General features: G+C 40.1%; 1 protein-coding gene across 1 annotated transcript in view; it reads right to left on the bottom strand.

The window, feature by feature from the left end:
* The window catches only part of PPARGC1A (PPARG coactivator 1 alpha), a 68,883-nt gene that overhangs the window by 23,934 nt on the left and 25,868 nt on the right, over positions 1 to 19,081 (bottom strand). Inside the window, exons 3-7 of the mRNA XM_061993132.1 lie at positions 9,191 to 9,385; positions 8,104 to 8,226; positions 7,000 to 7,204; positions 2,920 to 2,965; positions 2,738 to 2,811 (exon numbers count right to left, since the gene is read on the bottom strand). Coding sequence (XP_061849116.1) covers positions 2,738 to 2,811; positions 2,920 to 2,965; positions 7,000 to 7,204; positions 8,104 to 8,226; positions 9,191 to 9,385 — 643 coding nt within the window. The remainder of the gene's footprint in view (positions 1 to 2,737; positions 2,812 to 2,919; positions 2,966 to 6,999; positions 7,205 to 8,103; positions 8,227 to 9,190; positions 9,386 to 19,081) is intronic.

Genomic DNA, 19,081 nt, shown 5'->3' with positions numbered 1-19,081 from the left:
CATAGGAACATGTCCAGGCGGGTCTTGAAGACCTCCAAGGAGGGAGACTCCACAACCCCTCTGGGCAGCCTGTGCCAGGGCTCCCTCACCCTCACAGTGAAATAGTTTTTTCTTATGTTTAAGTGAAATTTTTTGTGTTCCAACTTCATTACTTCATTATTTCCCATTACCCCTTGTTCTGTCACCAGCTACTACAGAAAAAAAGGGATATCCCGACCTCCTGACACCAACTCTTTAGATATTTGTAAATGTTAATAAGATCACCCCTAAGTCTCCTCTTTTCTAGACTAAACAGCCCCAGTTCCTGCAGCCTTTCCTCATATGAAAGATGTTCCATTCCCCTGATCATCTTGGTGGCCCTGCACTGGACTCTCTCCAGAAGTTCTCTGTCCCTCTTGAGCTGAGAAGCCCAGAACTGGACACAGTACTCCAGATGAGGCCTCACCAGGGCACAGTAGAAGGGGAGAAGAACCTCCCTTGACCTGCTGGCCACACTCTTCTTGATGCATCCCAGGATGCCATTGGCCTTCTTGGCCACGAGGGCACATTGCTGGCTCATGTTTAGCTTATAATCAATCAGGACTCCAAGGTGACTCTCTGCAGAGCTGCTCTCCAGCAGTTCAACCCCCAGCCTGTACTGGTGCATGGAGTTGTTCCTTCCAAGACGCAGGACTCTGCACTTGTCCTTGTTGAACCTCATGAGGTTCCTCTCTGCCCAACTCAAGCCAGTCGAGATCCTGCTGAATGGCAGCACAGCCTTCTGGGGAATCAGCCAGTCCTCCCAGTTTGGTGTCATCAGCCAACTTGCTGAGGGTACACTCTGTCCCCTCATCCAGGTCGTTGATGAAGTTGTTGAACAAGACTGGACCCAGAACTGATCCTTGTGGAACTCCACTGGCCACAGGCCTCCAACTCGATTCTGTGCCATTGATCACCACCCTCTGGGCTCTGTCATTCAGCCAGTTCTTGATCCACCTCACCGTCTGCTCATCCAAGCCACATCACTTGAGCTTTTCGATGAAGAAGTTATGGGAGACAGTGTCAAAAGCCTTGCTGAAGTCAAGGTAGATGACATTCACTGCTCTCCCCTCATCTAGCCAGCCAGTTATGCACTCACAGAAGGCCATCAGGTTAGTCAAACAGTATTTCCTCTTGCTGAAGTCATGGTGACTCCCCCGATAACTATCTTTTCCTTCATATGTTCAGTGATAAGATTCAGGATCATCCAGGGGTCAGATTGACTCCTATTTTCTGTCTAGTCAGATGATGGGAAGAGCAGGCTGCTGACTTTCTGGCTGGGAGAAAAGACTGCTCCCTTCAGTGATTTCAACAGCTGCTTGTACCACTCTGCTGTAGTCACCTCATAAGCCCCTTTCAGTTGGCAGCACTAAGCACTGACTTACCAGTGTGCTTACAGTGGACATACTCATGTAGATTTGCTCTCCAGTAATGATAAAAGAGACTTGTCCATGCTTCAGGCTTACTGGCACCAAATGGAATTATCCTGCTTCATACAGTGAATTTTACTGCATTTGTGTTGGCTTTGCAAAATGAAGGTGCACTGGAAGGATGTTTCCTTTTGTCACAAGAGGAATGGTCCAGACTGCAGGTTTCCAGGACACCCCAGAGGAAAGTGTGCATGTTTTAATGCTGAACTAATGAAGAACTTTCTTAAAATGTGAAATGATGGTTATAGGGAGGTGAAAGCCCAAAGTACGTACATAAATCTAGTGCTTGGGCCTGCTCTTGTGTGAAGTTGCCACTGAATTTAGGAGCACCAAACTGATTTTATGGTACCTGAAAACATATTTTGCAATTTCCCCCAAAACATTAGAGATCACATAGTTTACAATCCACTATTATCCTGAGAGACACACATGCCAAATATATCTTATTTTTCAGTACTAGGCAACAACAGAGAAAGAAAACAGTCTTGGCAACAGCTCAGCTGGAACTCTTGTGCTCAGTTCCGGACACTTCAGGAGAACAGAAGCAAAACTGAGTTCAGAAGGCAATAAACCAGATCTGAGTCTGAATGAATTGACTTTAGCAGACAGAAGAGCAGATGAATTAAATAAGGGTGACGGGTGATGCATGAACTAAACTAGCACATGATTAAAAAAAAATCCACAAATCCTCAAAAGGTACAAACACTAAGCATCTGAAAGGAGAAGGATGAAGGGAAGTTGTATGAAGTTTGCTAACAGAAGAAATAAAGAGAAAACAAGAATATGAAATGCATACCAGTTTAAAAAATTACCTCTAAGCTATGGAATAGTTTTTCAGTGGCAGAGGAAAAAGCTGTTATTTGTGACATATTAATCTAGAACTGACAAAGCACTGAAACATGCAGTCACATACAGCCCTAGACTGGCCTGGAGACAGACTGGATGACACAACTTTTCCATCTGTAACATCTATTACAATGTGCTGTGGGGTTTGTCTATGAAAGATGGTGCTCAGCAGTACACAAATCTATGAGGAACAGGGAAGTATAACAGATAAATGGTTTCATTCATATTTTCCCAGAAATTATGCTCTCTTGTGTAGGTTTGGAGTCATATTTTCAAATACACTCCTTCTCAGGTAACTGGATAAAAAGTCAATGCTAAACTGCACTGCAGTTAATTTACTGGAGACCTCTGTGAAATCTTGGTGTACAGGTAGTGTATTAAAATGAAGAAATATACAACACGAGCCATGCTTAAAGGAACAGCCAGTAGTCCTCAGTTCTCACCTGCAGTTCCAGAGAGTTCCACACTTAAGGTTTGTTCAATAGTCTTGTTCTCAAATGGGGAACCCTTGGGATCACTGGAAGACAGGGCACATTTATAAAAACAAGCTGAAATGGAGTTGCTGTAGCCAAAATCTATTGAACCCCCCTCCCTTTTATTTGTACTTGCACTTTTTAGTACTTACTTTGGTGACTCGGGCGTCAACGGAAGTGATAAACTTGTTGGTTTGGCTAAAGGGAAAAAGAAAACAATTACAGAATGTCTAAATCCTCCATAACATACACTAGAAGGATTAATTTTTATATTGATAGTGGAGTCCCGTGTTAGTCAGTTAGGGTTGAGCTCTGATAGTTAACAGCCATTTCAGTGTATCTTAGACAAATAAGGATACTCATTCCAATTCCTTATTAGTGGTATCAGAAGGGCATCTAAATTTCAACAATAATTTACATCAATTACTGTATTTCTAAAATAGCCACAAACCTTTTTCGTAAAAGGAGTGCGACGTTAAAAATCAATGAAGAACTCTATAGGACACACTGTGAAAACGTTATTTATCTTAGAGTTAATTTAGACTACAGTTCACGTTTTATTTGGAAAGAGGAGCAGCAGAATAACTACAAAGCAACAGAACGTTATGAATATTCAGTTAATTTTACTTGTACAATATACAATTTTATATATAGCACTGAGAATAGGTTGTTTCTATAAGGCCAGAGTCCAACCAGTTATAGTCTAAATTTCTGCAAATTATCCTGCAAACTGTAACAAGCCACGGACATAGTCACAGATGGTTAAAAATGGGGTTGAAACTCTCAGCACTACAATCCCAACATACACAAAACCCAAATCTCTATAGCTATAAAAAATACAAGTCTTTGTAGCTTTTATTCACGCAAACTTGTATTTTCCCAAAGCAAGCTGAGAGTTAGGATATTGCAATACAACTAAGACTCCTTTACTTGCCAGTAAAATGTTTAAAAATTAAAAATATTATTTGCAAATTTTACTTTTCAGATGTCAGATTGATGCTTAAACACAGAGAGCATTGTACCAAGAACAACAGCAGGGGATCTCTTCTGCAGATTAATTACTTAAGACAAAATGTTCCCCTTGAACACTCCTGCACTGCAGATCTTTTGTCCAGAGTGTCACTACTGTGTATTTTGTATTCATTCCAGACTTGGAGCTCCCATCAACATTAAAGGATTTTATATGCAAATTGATTACTTTGATAAGCTCTAGAGTATTCCTGAAGTAATATTACATTTTTTTAAAAAATAACTCAATTCTCAAGAGCTGCATATTGTTTCTGCTCCTTCCCATATGAAAGTTTGGAATGGAAGCTCAGGTGTTCACCTCGGGTTCACCTTCCTCCTCAGAAGTCACCGCCAGAGTGAGGAGAGGCACCTCAATGAGTTATCTGTCTGATCCAGCACTGCTGCTGATTTGTGCTTACAATCAGGTGTGGTAAGACTGAATCTAACCTGACACATCTTTGTGTGTATTTTCTATACACCTAGGGATACTAACATTTGCCAGTGGCTACCTAGAGGTGAAACTGGCTTAAAAATAACCAGACCTTACAGTACGGCTCTAGAATAAAGTCTTTTAGAATGGTTTCCACTTTTTTTTTTTTTAGAAGATATAGATCTACATTCTCTTACCCAGTTTAGGCTTTCTAAGGAAGCTGAAGGTGTGAGAGCTATTTAAGCCTCTGCGAAGTCTCATTCTAGCTGGCATTAGTCCCACAGAATAGTTCCACATCAGAATATCTATACAAAATTCTGAAGCACTGAGGCACAGTGCAAATCTGTCAGAGGTGGGCACAGAACCAAGGCATTATCTCACACTCATATGTAGCCACTTTAGGTAGATATCATTGAGCTCTCCCACAGAGAAATTCACATACCAAAACACCCATCAGTTTTCTTAATGCCAAGCAAGGGCTTGACCAAACAGTATTCCTGTAAAGGATTCATCCTCAAATACAGCTATTGATAGTGTAAATATTCAGCCAAGCCACTTATCATTTTCCATGGGAAAAGAGTTTAAAGGCCTACTGTGGTGTGGGGTTTTTTTTTTATTAAAAACGGTTCACAAGAAGTTGCATGTCCCTATAAACTGAAAACATTCAGGTTCAAAAGAACTGAGTTTCCTCATGGGCAAATTTCAGTGCAAAACCACAGATGATCGTTGGCATAAATGGGTTTGTGGACATTCCCGTGGGTTTGCAATATGTTTGCAACAGTAACCCTAAAGGAAAATACCATTTGACTTACCCTTTGTGAGCTTCCCTAACTTGGAAAGAAAATATCAGAACCTGATTATTTTTTAAAACAGAAGGAGTCAATTTTCTTGTCCTTTTGATTAAATGTATGAGTAAATGACTGCAGGCCTGCAAATATCAGTTAAATTTGCAAGGTTGATTCTGTGTTGAATTGACTGTCCAAGCTGAAAATATTATATTCTTGTAGTTGTATTATATGCAAATCCATTGATATTGAAGTCATATATTGGTGTATGAGGTAAATTTGATGAAAAAACATTTCAAAAGCCTGTAAATTAAACTGCAGGAGTTAAATAAAAGAGTAATTTCTTTCTGCCTGCAATTTCACCTGCAATACTACTAAAGTCACAGTCATCTGTTAAACACGGGTAAGTTAGTTTTATGTCCCTTTGGACTTCCCTAACCTCTCTTTCCACTCTGCTTCCACAAGTCAACATACTCTGTTTCTTTGCACTGAATCTACAAGCTGTGGGAAAAGTACAACTCTGACCTGAACAGGAAGATTTTATAACCCTTACTTACAAGCATGTGCATACATCCATGTATGTGTATAACACAGATGTGCATATAGCATGTTATACATGACACAACTTATCACATATCACCTTAACACCCAATAGTCTTAATAAAGACCCTGTAACTTCTGGCAGGTCTATGTAAAACACCCAGGTTTTACATGTAAAGCTCAATCTGGATTTTGCTGTGAAGCAGACTGCTGAAGCCATCCAGAAGGAGTGGCAGTTGGCATCCAAGAAGCTCTAGGGGCAGTTGGATTTCTTTCTTACAGGAAACATTCTTAAGAAAATCTGAGATCATAATGGGGAAAACTATACTTAGGACATCAGAATATACAGCTGTGAAAAGGGTATTTAGCGGTGGGAAGGGAAGGTAATTTTTATTGTTTGCTTATACTTCCTGGTGAAGAGTGAAAAATTAGATTTGATAGAGTCTGAAAATGCAGAGAGGGGGGAGGCAAAAAAAAAAAATATATATACAGCTTACAATTGTTGCTTTAAAGGAGTAAACCCAAGCATTTAGGGTCATATCCTGACCTCTCTTGTAGATAGATAACTACTATTGAGTTTGGTAGAGTCATCCAAGGATTTGCACTGATGTGACTGAGATTTGCACCTAGCTTTCTAGATGCCAGGCCAATATATACATAGATGTATTTTAAAGTAATAATAACTTTTTAAAAGGCTCCCTTTGGGCTCATAAGCTTTTACAGCTTTTCTTTACCTTGGGGAAACAGGCAGGGGCAGAGGGGGAGAGAAAGCAAGAGAGGAGGCTTTAAGTTCTCGCAATTCTATCCTAGAAGGCTTTTGTGATATATATCGGTTCTTTATGCATCAGGGGATACTAAAAGTCAAAACAAGTGTTTAGTTTTGGCCATAAAGAAACTTAAAAGAGAGAGGAAAGATCAGGATGGCAGCTAAACTTTCAGCTATTTACAAAATAAAATTACAAACCGGCATTCCAGTTTTAGCAGGAATGACACATTTATTGCTTTCTCTGTAGCAGTGAGAGCACTATTTATTGTCTCTTAAGGACTACGTGGCAGGTTAACAATGCCTTCAGTTTTACACTAGCAAGGAAAGGAAGTAGTTCACTAATGAACTAGCCTGCCCAGCTTGTTCAGGGGTATAACGATTTCTTAGTGGTACAGTAGTCTGTGAATAAATATCCCCAACTAGCTGGGTATATTAATACCTGGGATTTGTTAAACTTTTTTTCCCTGAGATTCTTTTTCTGAGGCTGGGGGCAACAGAGACAGGATTAAAATTGTTTAAATCTAGCTAACTAATTCTAACTTCATTATACTGTTTTCAAATTCTCCCTATGCAGAAGAGACGTTGCATTTGCAATACTAATCTGAATAACTGAAGAAGTAGCGAGGGTATTCACAATTGCTTTATTTTAGCTTCCCTGCATTTCTGCTGGTACCAAAGTTGTGTTCTGCAGTCCCGCACCTACCTTGCAGGTGATTTGTCTGAGACTGCAGATGGAGCTTCCTTTTGGAGGTGCATTTGTCTTTGCTGTTGTTCTTGTTCTCTGCTGGTTTGGTCTGAGGAGGGTCATCATTCGTAGTCAGATATTTGAGAAGTTCGGAGCAGGGACGTCTTTGAGGCTTTTGCTGTTGACAAATGCTCTTCGCTTTATTGCTCCATGAATTCTCAGTCTTAAAAACAGGGTGTAATAAAATAAAATTTTAAAAAAGCTAAAATTAGTGAGCTGAACCTTATCAGAATGGATATAGGTTTTCTGAAGAGATGAGATTTTCAATGAAGTGTTCAGTCTAAGTGTACCAGATCTATGAGCTGTGAATAATTGTTTGCAGAACAAGGAAAGAAAATTACATTTAAAATTCCTAAATGACATTTATGCAGCTTTTTATTTCATTTCTCCTACATTTCAATGTTCCTACTCAGCAACACGTAACTAACAAGACCCTACAGCGCCTTTACTGTGAACAAAAAAATAAGCTGGTTTAAATCTTAATTTGCCGCTGATTGCTTGAGCCCAGTATTCACAACTCTCTTAAGTACCCCTAAATGCTCCGTTTTCAGTTACAGTGAATGGCAAGACAAACATTGTTTAATACTGCCTGCTAACAGAATTATGTCAGAGCCCCCAATCTATCCAATTAATGGCTAATATGCATCTTTTGCCAAGAACTCAGTGTCATTTTTCTTAGCTCAGGCAGCTGGTAAAATGGCAGTCCCATATCCTGGAGTCACTCATAAACAACACCAGCCCATCAGCAAATTTTACCATACCCCCTACTACCCTGCGCATGAGTAAAGTCAGCAAGAGCAACAGACGGTGGGACTACAACTGAGCTCTGCCAAAAGAAAAAGCAGAAATGAAATATTCAGAGCATAAAAGAGCTCAGGTGGTTTTCTGGAACCCAGTCTAGAATCTGTTCCCTTTTTGTTTTGCTTTTTTAAAGCAGTTGCAAGATAGTAGGCAGAAAATTAGGATGCATATAGATCTACTGCTTGCTTGGCTGCTGAAAGCATAGAGGATTTTGTTAACACTTTTTCTTTTTTTTCGTTATTACAAATATTAAGTTTGTACCTTAACAACCACAGGGCTTGTTCTGATCCTGTGATTAGTGTTTGCATGGTTCTGTGTGCTGAGACCACTGCATTCATTGTAATTTAGCTGAGTGTTGGCTGGAGCCAGCAAGAGCTTCTTAAGCTACAAACACATCAGGGAAAGGGAGGTGGAAGGAAAAGAATAAAGTTATGCATCTTTATGGATTAAAATTACTTTTTTGCACAGTTACTTAAAGTTATCTATATCAATTACAGCAAGTAAAGTAAAATAAAACAGAAAGAAAAGGTCGATATTCCCCAGAGCAAACAGATTTTGTTTTTTTCTGGCTTGGTAGAGTATTTCTGCTCCCTTTACTGCAGTATACTGCAGGGCCAGCAGAAATGACAGGCATCTTGGATTTCTGAATCCATGGCAAAATGAAATTCTTGGTGATCTATTTGATAGAAAAGGCCTCTGATCTAAACAGAGACGTTAACTTTAACAGACTAATGGACACGGCATCAAGATGCAGGTACCTGGCTCTGCTTCCGCAGAAGGTAGTGATAAGAGGCTTTCAGCAGAAACAGAATCACATCGCGAACTGGCTTTACTGAGCAAGACGCATATAAGGTTTCACCCACATCCTCACCCAAGGTTCAGTTTTGCTCTGATTAGCACTAAGCTGGTGCTTACTGCTCAAATCAATGTTAAAGGCACAAAATTAGCCCAACATCCTGCCAGACTCAATGGACCTTTCTTTACAGATCACCAAACGTGATGTCTAAACATATAGATACAGAAAGAGCCCTGAGAAATTAAATATGAATTAAAAATCATTACCCTGACTTATTTGAGCAGAACGATAAGCAAAAGTGTCACCCATTAGCACAAGAATCTCAAAACCAATCTCTTCAACACACTTTTTAATAGATTGCCTTATTAGTCATCCTACGGCTATTTGGTGGGGTTCTTTCCCCGAATTTACTTGATTTTTACTTGATCTTTACTTGATTTTGCCTTCCATTCTAAATGAAAAGTCCAGACCTTACTGTGACTACATCATACCCATGCAGCGGGTAGCCAGAGGCACATCCAATTCCTGTTAAACAGTAGGAAGGGTTCTTACTAGAGACGGCTCTTCTGCCTCCTGAGTTGGAGGGGTGCCGTCGGGCATTGGGGAAGGGCTAGTGGCATTTTCGTTGGTCACATCTCCATCTGTCAGTGCATCAAATGAAGGCAATCCATCCTCATCCACGGGGATGCTGTCCAGTGTCTCAGTGAGAACGGCTAGCAAGTTTGCCTCGCTCTCTTCATCTATCTTCTGTGGGAGAGGACAGAACACAAAGCAGAACCAGGTGAGAAGAGAAAAAGAACTAAACGACACCTCTGTATGTGACAAAAGCAGTCAAAACAAAGTTAAACCAGTCCTTCAAACAGTAATTCGCAACAGTGACTTGGAAGATGTAATTAAGTGCAATAAAATTATCCATCTCTGTGTTCAAGAGAAATCTCTTTGCATTCGGACTATATTGCTCTGGCTTCCTTTTCTTCCACAACTCTTTTGTTTTATTTTATCCAGTGTTAACAATGAGAAGTAATCACCCAGGGATTGTATTACAGGATGTGCACAAGCTGCTGACACCTAATGATGGTGTTAGCCCAAGCTGTCTCTTTCTTTCTCTTTTCAAGACTGAACATCAGCTAATTGACCTGACAAAATTACAAGAATCAGAGAATAAGACGGCTAATCAGAAGACAAAAATGAATCACCAGTGAAATCTGGAAACCTTGTTCCCGTACACAACCTGATGTAAGGAAGGTTTTCCCTTCCATGCTTCTGGAAATCCTTGTTCAAAACTAAGCAAAAATTCTTCTAATTCCTGAGCATTTTGGCATAAGACTGGCCATCAGCACTCATATTGTAGACAGCAGATTCTTTGGGTTTCTTTTAAGGAAATGTATTAGCCAGGTTGCCTTTGAAGTTGTCCTTTCAAGTTATGCCATTTGAGTGTTCAATGCGACTATTGTATGCATTTATCTAATTCAGACTGCAATTATAAAAAGTAGATTAATTCCTAATCAGATGTGCCTGTAATGTTAATTTATATTAGATATCTTATTTCAGCAACAAGACTTCTTTTTGTCAAATAGAGTAAATTCAAATGCCTTCCGATTTTTTAATGAAATATAGTCCCTACTGGATATTAAGGTACAGATTTCTGGAGTACTGAGAGCTCTGAAGTACCGGGTTGTGTAAAATCATTATATTTATATTTCAGAAAGACTGGAAATTGATCTTGACAGATCAATTATCTGGTATTCCTATGCTGATCCTAGTGCTATTAAAATAAATGAAAAACCTTTCACCAATTCCAGGGATATCAAGTTGGGAGCTCTTCCACCCATTTCAGAGTGGTTCATCACACTCCAGGTTCACACTCTGGAGAGATTTCATCTGAGTTCAAGTCTCATAATTTAAAAGTGAACTAGTAAGGAATACACCAGTAAAATAAACAAAAGCTCTTCCTTTGAAGGAAAAAAAAAGTAATCAAAAAACATTTCCTGTAACACTTCAAGTAAAAAATAAAATCAAGCAAATTTGGGTATCCCCTTAGCATGACTTTTTTCAGTAATACCGTATCTATCAGACTGTGAACAGAGATGCTCATAAACCACACAGAAATTGCTCCTCCCAGGCTTCTCTGCCAAATCACACCTCACAGCTTCTTACAGAAAAGCTCTGTCTTTGAGCTAGAAAGCACAGACTGTTTTAGTGCTTACACCATCATCCCCAAGAAACAAATAAACACTCAGGCAAAGCTAATGCTAAAGAGAAGCATTTACTTAAAAGGCCAAATGGGGCTTGGCCACTGAGAATAAGAGTCTAAGTCCCAGTATCTGGTGATTTCCACCATACCAAGCACACACATACACAGTGCTGTGATAATTCAGTGTGCAGAGGATGGAAATAAGCAGAAGGAAGCTACCTTGTGAATAAAACTGCACTCCAAATGTATCTTTTCACACATACTTTTTGAGAGGCAAAGAGGAGAATTATGATGTCGCTTCCAGAAATGTAAGGAAAGGTGCTATCAGGCACAAAAGCGCTTTGTGATACAACGAAGTGCTGACTTTTCTTCTGACGGCATTTCAAACCCCTTGCAGGTGGTGGGATAACTGGTGGTGAGAGTCAGCCCTTAGCCCCAGCGTCATCCTGGGAGGTCTGGCTGCTTGTCCCCAGCCTCACACCAGGGACTTCTCCACCAAGTCTGGTGGGGTTCACCACTGCCCTCTCCACTGAGCCTTGCAGCTTATAAAGCTGACAACAATGCTGGAAGTGTTTCTATTTCTAACAGGGAATGCCTTCTTTAATAATAGCATTCCAGAAGAAACCCTGATATTTGCTGTTAGCTGCTCAGCTCTCATGCTTTAAACAGACATTCAAGTGCACTGACATTCAAGAACAGAAAGTTGAGTGGACACCGGTCCTCATCACAGCAATTTCAATTAGTTTTGTACAAGTTTCAACATTCAAACACCCCAGAGAAAGCACAGGATGTGACAAAGAGGACTCTGTTAAACAATTAATGTCACTTTCCATTATTGCTTCAGTCCCAATTTACAGAGCAAATAAATCAAAGTCACCACAGATGAAGCACACTAGCTGGCTAACACATGTCTATTCACAAACGACATGGCAGCAGGAACACATTAGTGAAGAAAATGACGTTGCGAAACAACCTTTTAAAGGTTTAACTGTGGTACTGCTCCTAATTGTCCTAAATTGCTGTTTATAAAGAAACACAACTATTAGACACAGCAAAAATGGTGCTGAGGGGAGATGTGGAGAGAGATGGTCAGGTACATCAACATCTGAGCAATAATCACTGAAGCAGCAGCTCTCTGCTTTGCTATTGCAACCTGAGTCTTGGTGTTGACAGCACTGGGGAGAAGCAATGCCACAGTCAAATGCAGGCTCTTTCACAGTTTCAGCACTGTCAGCGGAGAAGTTCATGTTTCAGACTGGCATCCAACCTGCACATCACATCGTCTCCGCGCATTGGGAGGAGCTGAGCACCTACAATCTCTGCCGGGGTCAGAAGAAGTGCTGTGTGCTCTCACGAACTTGCTCCTCCATGTCCCTAACTTCCAAGTCATACTGAAAGGGTTTGCTTCTGTCTAAAGGAGGAGATCCTAAGTATTTAAATCACCTACATGAACTACAATCAAATGTAAAACCATACAGCAAATACATGCAATTACTAAACACTTCTGAAAACAATTCATAAGGCCTGCACCTTGCTAACTCATGGGTCTTTTTAATGCAGAAGCAGTAACATATCATTTCCAGCCACACTGCACAAACTTCTTAACATCCTTGATTTGTTGGGTAGATTAATGTAAGAACATTTGGGCCACAGAGTTTTTCACCCCTGTAAATTTTCACCCAGCTGAAGGAGGCAAGGAACCAAGAGTATGTTACTGAATGCATGCACTTCCACATTTCTGACAGCAAAAGTTTCGAGTGTATCCAGAATGGTATTAGCTCTGAAAAGAAATCTGGCATTGGTGTCACTGTGCATGAGCAATAACAACAGAGAAAGCTGGCTAGTGCTGTGAACTGCCAGAACACAAAATGATCCTCAAAAATTAGTGTCCTAGGAGCCTTAAAGATCCTGAAAAGTGTCTCTGCTCTTCTCTGCTTACATGTTTTGCTCTAATGCTTTAATATTTCTAGAGCACTAAAAAGAATTATCTGTCTGAAAATACTTTATTAGTTGCGTAACAATCTTATTCTAATTGGTTTTTTGCCTTCAGTAAAATGTCTCCAGAGATATTCTCTCTTTGGCCAGTGAAAAGCTATAAAAAATGAGTTGATAATTTACCCACACAAAGGTATTTAAATCCTCTACCCCTGATAATTCTTTCTCTTTTGCTTATTCTGACTATTGATGGAGCTGGGTTCACCTTGTGGTTAGCATTTTAGGTCTATAATACATGTTACTTGTCAGTAATCCCATTGCAGATGCGTAAGACTGAGCTGTAACGGTGTCTCAACCTTCTTTTCTTTCCCATGCACCAGTCTCTTCTTGAAAACTGCGATACCAGTGTGCTGAGGTTCAGACACAGGATTCTGCTGTAGCTCTCTCACAGTCTGCTTGCACATGCTGATTCACTCCAGAAAAGGATCGAGCCCTCACTTAGAAAATCTTTTCCAAGTATTAATAGTATCTTTCAATATTTTACCTCTGATTGATTCCCTCTGCCTTGCACTTGTGATTATTACATGAACAGCTTTTGCTTACTGTATCTCAAGGAGTGAAATTTGCTAATGAATGACGATGATGTTCTAAAGTTTCTTTACTGACAATATGAACAGTGCAAGGGTCTGTCTTGATCCATACTGAAAGATCAGGGTCTAAACTATGGTATTTATCCACAGCCCCAGTGGCAGCTTGCCATGTCTTAGTAAAAAGCCCAGGAAACTTTGGGACTGATCTGCAGCTGGTAGAAGCTGTCACTGCTCCAGCAGCCCAGCTCAGTAATCAACTCATGGCAGCCAGGTGTACACCTGAACTCACGAGGGATCACTGTTTCAACATATTGACTCATTTCTCTTCAGTAGCCTAAGATCTATTCATAGCGCAATTAACAAAGAAACGAAAAGATTTTCCTCCAGCTGAAAATATCTGAGTGATCTAAAAATACTAAATACATTATGGCACTACTTTCAATAGCATAAAAATTACCGGTGATTACATCTGGGACTTCCAACAGGATTTAATTCCTTATTGACACATTTTGGAATAAGAACGTCCTTAAGATTCACACCACTAGGAGAAATGAGGGGTACATACTTGACCCTTTTTTGCACATAGAGGCAGAGGCACTGAAAAGTAACCACCACCACTCCATGCCAGAGCATCTCCTGTCAACAAACATGCAGGAGTATAGGGAGGTGCTATTTCAACCCTGGCCCCACAAACCAAGCTTTGCCACCTGAGGATATTCTGCTGCAGGCTGGGCAGAAGGACCATGAAGTAAGAAGGAGGGAAAGGATTAGGATGCACGTTGGTCTTCTTGCTCCTACAAGCAAAAAATGAGAGTAAAAGTCAGAGATGGTGAAAGGGAAGAACTACAGCCTAAGTTTGGAGCAGAAGGAGTCAACTTGTCATGGCACTGACACAGACAGTGCTGTCATTGTGATTTTGTTGTCTTGTCAATGTCCTGCCCAAGGCAAGTTAGAGATGGTCATAACTGGCACTATTTTTTCCCAGGGCCAAAGAGGAATCAGTGGCTGAAGTGGAGAATCCCATGTTCCACCCTACCTGCTCAGAACTGGTCCCATGCCATTATATATTTTGTGAAGTATTTCAGCTTTTATTTTGCTCGTCAACTGCTTTGCAAGTCCTTAGGCATCCCGCTCTGTCTTAGAGTAAAAATCCACATGATGTATTTGCATTAGAACATTTTTCCAAGGTCTGCTAGTCTGGTCCCCAAGAGACGCTCCTATAATTGAAATGCTTAAGTCCAGAGCTATCAATTATCTTTAAAAACAAAATGGAGTCCCACTAGGAGAAAATTACAGCCAGGTTTCTTTATACGTAGTGGAAATGTGGGGATTAATTATCACCACCTCCATGCAAATGCCTTTAGGGTATGGGAAGGAAACAGGAGATGATCTCTTGTTGAAGGAGACAGCTATACTCACACTCCTCCCATGCACCTGTAGGCAAAGACCACTTGAATACAGAGTTTGCCTTTTGATTTTGGCAGTTCTATTGCCCAACATATGGACTATGTATGTATCTCATCTGTAGGACCAACCACAGCCCCGTTATTTATGTGAAAGCTTCCACATATATTTCTGGAGATACTGTAGAGACCTGAAGCAATATTGTCTGCCATCCCACTCTCCCCCAACTGGATGTTAAATAGATCATGTAATTATACACAGTGCAGTTACTGCAATGCTTAACTTCCAGAGCTAGGCCCCTGGATTGGAACAAACTGCCAGCATCACTTCCAGGGACATTATGACACCGCAAGAAGGACCTGCACAAAGTCTGCAGGGTTAAGAAGATGGGAGCAACTGGAGCATTCCTTTTTTCCCTCCCTTCTCCAGGGTATAACAATATAAAACTAACAGTATTTGTTATTATGCATATACTAAACATGGTGCATACTTCTAGTTTCAAAACATTCTCATGTTTAATCTTGGTAACAGATCTCAGATTACTTCCCCTCTGAGAGAGAGACACACTTATCTGACACCATAAAATTTCTGTCAAGTATCTGGAATTGAAGCATCACAACACAAAATCACAGAGCAGGCCATTTGCAATTAGGCCTGTGAGAGAGGCCTTTAAGATCATGCCCTTAATCACTCACAGTAATATTGCCAAAGGTCCTGTGAGATGGACTATCTTCTCAGGTGAAAAATCTAACCTGTCTGCTTTAAGCTAAACATGTCAGTTTAAAAGAGCCTACTAAATATTCTTCTACCACAAAGTCACTTTTTTTTATTTCTTCTAACAAGTTGTTGCAGTTCAGAAGTTTCCATTACAGCCTGGCAATTAAGTTTCTAATAAACTGTAGAGCTACTAATTGACTTATTCATCTCACAGAGGATCCTGCTAGCAACCTGTAACTCATTTTACATTGTCTGACCAAAATTCATTCACCTTTTGCAAGCCATTGCAATTTCATTTGTGTAAACTGCATCCCTCCCCTCTGCGATAGCAATCTTTGATTCTGGGGAAAAGACAAAACAAAAAAAAAAAGTCATCAGAGAGCAAGATACTATTCTGTTGACTGTGTTAAGGGGACCAACGATAAGACGTTGCTGTGCTGGAATTGGTGCACCAGTAGTAGACCCAGTATAAAAAATTTATGGTAATTGAAACCACAGAATCTTTGGAAATGCACTCAATTCGACTCAGCATCAAAAGGTCACTATTCAATTTACACTTGATGCTGAGCACAGTATTGAGAAAACACCTGAAAGCAAATCATCTTATCAGCAGTTTGGGCCCCAACATTTACTGACTACATAGGCTAATTTGCTGATTACCAATTAAATGCATTACCTATGTTTCAGACTGGGTTAGCTCACCAGAGGGGCTTTTTAGCTTGTACAGGACTTGACACTGTAAAAACATTACCAAACCTCTTACTGGGAAGCACATGTAATGCTGAGGCATGCTGGGGACATGCTACCGTGCTGTCTTGCCCAGTGCCAAGGAAGACCACCTGGTCTTCATGGGTGAGGAACTGCAGCAGAAGACCTGGCATGTCTTGTCCAGATCACAGTGGGCTAGATTGGGACAGAGTTCCACATCAAAGCACAAAATTCAACTTATGTCTCTAGCAGCAATAAACAAGGGCAGAGAAAGGGCAGAAGTTCAAAAGAGAGGAAGAGCTTGATGAAGAGCCATTGAAAAAATAAAGGCAGGGAGTTTTTCTTTGCTGTGCAAGATGTCCGGAGGAGCAAAGGTGGAGGTGAAGTTTGCTTGCTGCCAGAGCTGCTAGGGAAGCAGGAATGAGCAGAAGAGCAAGGGAGGTGCTGTTGGGGAGAGGGCCTCAGGCTGTCCACTGAGCCCACCACCCACCCCCTCCTCCCTGGAGCAGTATACTGCGCCTCTGACTCATCCTCCCTTCCCCTTTCACAGGCACCTGAGAAACAACTCAGACAGGGATTTTTAAATATTATTATGCACCTAAAATATAAAGGAGGGTAGAGAGACAGCTCCTGACCAAGACTGCCAATCCAGACAAGCTCTAATGGGGGATGAGTACTGCAAAAAGAGGGAGGAAAAGGGAAGAAGGTTACATGTTACAGAATCAGGTAGTCAAGAAGTTTGGGACTCTCCTTGTCGCAGAGCTTTCAGTGATGACATCAGCAGTATTTCAGTCCAAATATTCAAACACCACTTGCTCAGATTTATTTATTCACTTGATTTATGGTACATGCCCATACTAATCTCTCTATGCACTGACAGAAAATTTTTCAACATTCCTACACCTTTGTTAGGCAGCACCGCATCTTCTGGGGAAAAACAAAAAAAAGCTACATACATTTTGCAGTGATTATTTCACACATGTAATCGATGTAAAAACTTATTTTTCCTCTTGATAACGACAGATATCTCTGAAAAATGAACTTGAGTGGTAGTATAGACCCTTCCTTTGCAATCTATGAAGCATAATCTTGTCGCTTTTGTTCATTTTCTATTTCAGTGTTGTATTTGCTTTATTTTTAATTATATTGGATGTGTCAGGATGTCTATCAGAATCCCTGCTTCTTTCTAGAGATTTATGACTCTACACAAGTATAAATTATATACAGTATAGCAGAGCACAGTTTACATATATTTTTAATTTGGTTCAATTATGCACTGACTTTTGTGTGCAAACAGAGAGATACTCAAAAATTCCTTTTTAAACAGCACAATAAGACACTTCTATCTGCTGCTTTTACTGTTAGAAAATTAGAATTTAATTTGACCAGGAAATTAGCATTTGTGAAGTATAAACTTCAGTAAATGCTCTTTACAATGTTTCAGCGTGTTCAACTTCATCAAATCTAGCACCATGTCTGTTGAACAGGTATGACAAACACAAGTCATGTTTCACAGGAAGAAAACCACAGTTTTTCCTTAGACTTGCTACCATGAATGGATCAGTATATCATTAATACATCTGGGCTTCCCCTCAGTTTTTATTGTGATCTAACTGGAAGGCTGGTATCTGGTCTGAGCTGGCTAAAAGAATTTATTCAGACACAACATAAAAACTTGTTTCCTAGGCTAAAAATGCATTTACTCTCTACATTTTACAAATGTAGCAATACTTGTGTCTAAGTATCACAGCAATGGCTCCAACACCCTCCTAGTATGTATCAGCAGAAGTGTTAAGTGACACACATACCATTTTAAAAGGGGGTTTAGCTAGATAAAATAAAGAAAGATAGAAGACATTAGGCCTAAAAAAATAAATAAATCAGCACAAAGAGGAAAAAAATGTATCTTTAGATATTAGTGCTCTACTCTTGTCAGGCTAAAAAAGTTTTAGAAAACCTCAGTGGTGTTCTCATGTGTAAGAAGATGCTCAGCTGAGGGAACATCCCAAGCATCTACACAGCCAGCATTCTAGACTGAAAGCAATGAAAGGCTCCTTTATAATGAAGCACCAAGTGAAAATGTGGAGATGCCATAGTAAGGAAGGACCCATCAGGTACAAAGCTTAACACAGCACAGACCACAGAGGCATTCTGATAAGCTTTTCAGTTCACTTTTACAGTCCCATGAAAACAAAATGTAAGCTTGTGCCAGCAGGCAAATAGCCCTCACCTCAGAAAGCAGCAATTGAAGAGTGCATCCTGGCAGATCCCTATAACCACCAAGGACTCTCTTCAGGATGAGGAGATGTGTCTGAATTTTCTGCCAGTTAAGCATTTGGATTAGTTTAGATATCTCATAATATCCTTAACTATGTATTCTCTTGATTTGTCACTAGGTGCTAAGACTTTAATGTTCTTTCAATGCAATTTTGACTATAAGAGTAGAATTGTAAACTAGAACTATTGATTTGAACTGGAAAACATTAAAAATAGAGATCATAGAAGAGCTATCTGTTGCAAAGCCTCTTCTAGAGCATGTCCACAGTTTTCCTGTTTCTAAGTTTCCTGGAACTCACTAGTCTTCACAGATAATGTTGATAAAATGGGGTTGACAGTAAAAGGTAAAACTAATTTGCTAGTTTGCACTAGGGCTACCTTGTTTATTTACCTTTAGTCAGTCTAGCACATTTAGGTGGCCTTTGCATACTGTGGTACATACTACATTTCCCACCGCAGTTGCTTATATTTATTTCATAGTCAAAACTGAGAATATTGCTCATTCTCTGCTAGTCTTTTAAAAGTGTGCGTTCCTGATCACCAACCTTCCATCTGTACAACATAAAATATTGCATTTTATTCTGCGAGGCACTGATGTTAACCAGTCCCCTTTTCATC

Source organism: Colius striatus, chromosome 3 (genome assembly GCF_028858725.1).
Source record: "Colius striatus isolate bColStr4 chromosome 3, bColStr4.1.hap1, whole genome shotgun sequence".
Taxonomy (NCBI): domain Eukaryota; kingdom Metazoa; phylum Chordata; class Aves; order Coliiformes; family Coliidae; genus Colius; species Colius striatus.
The sequence above is the reverse complement of the archived record's forward strand: the minus strand, read 5'-3'. Positions and strand labels throughout refer to the sequence as shown.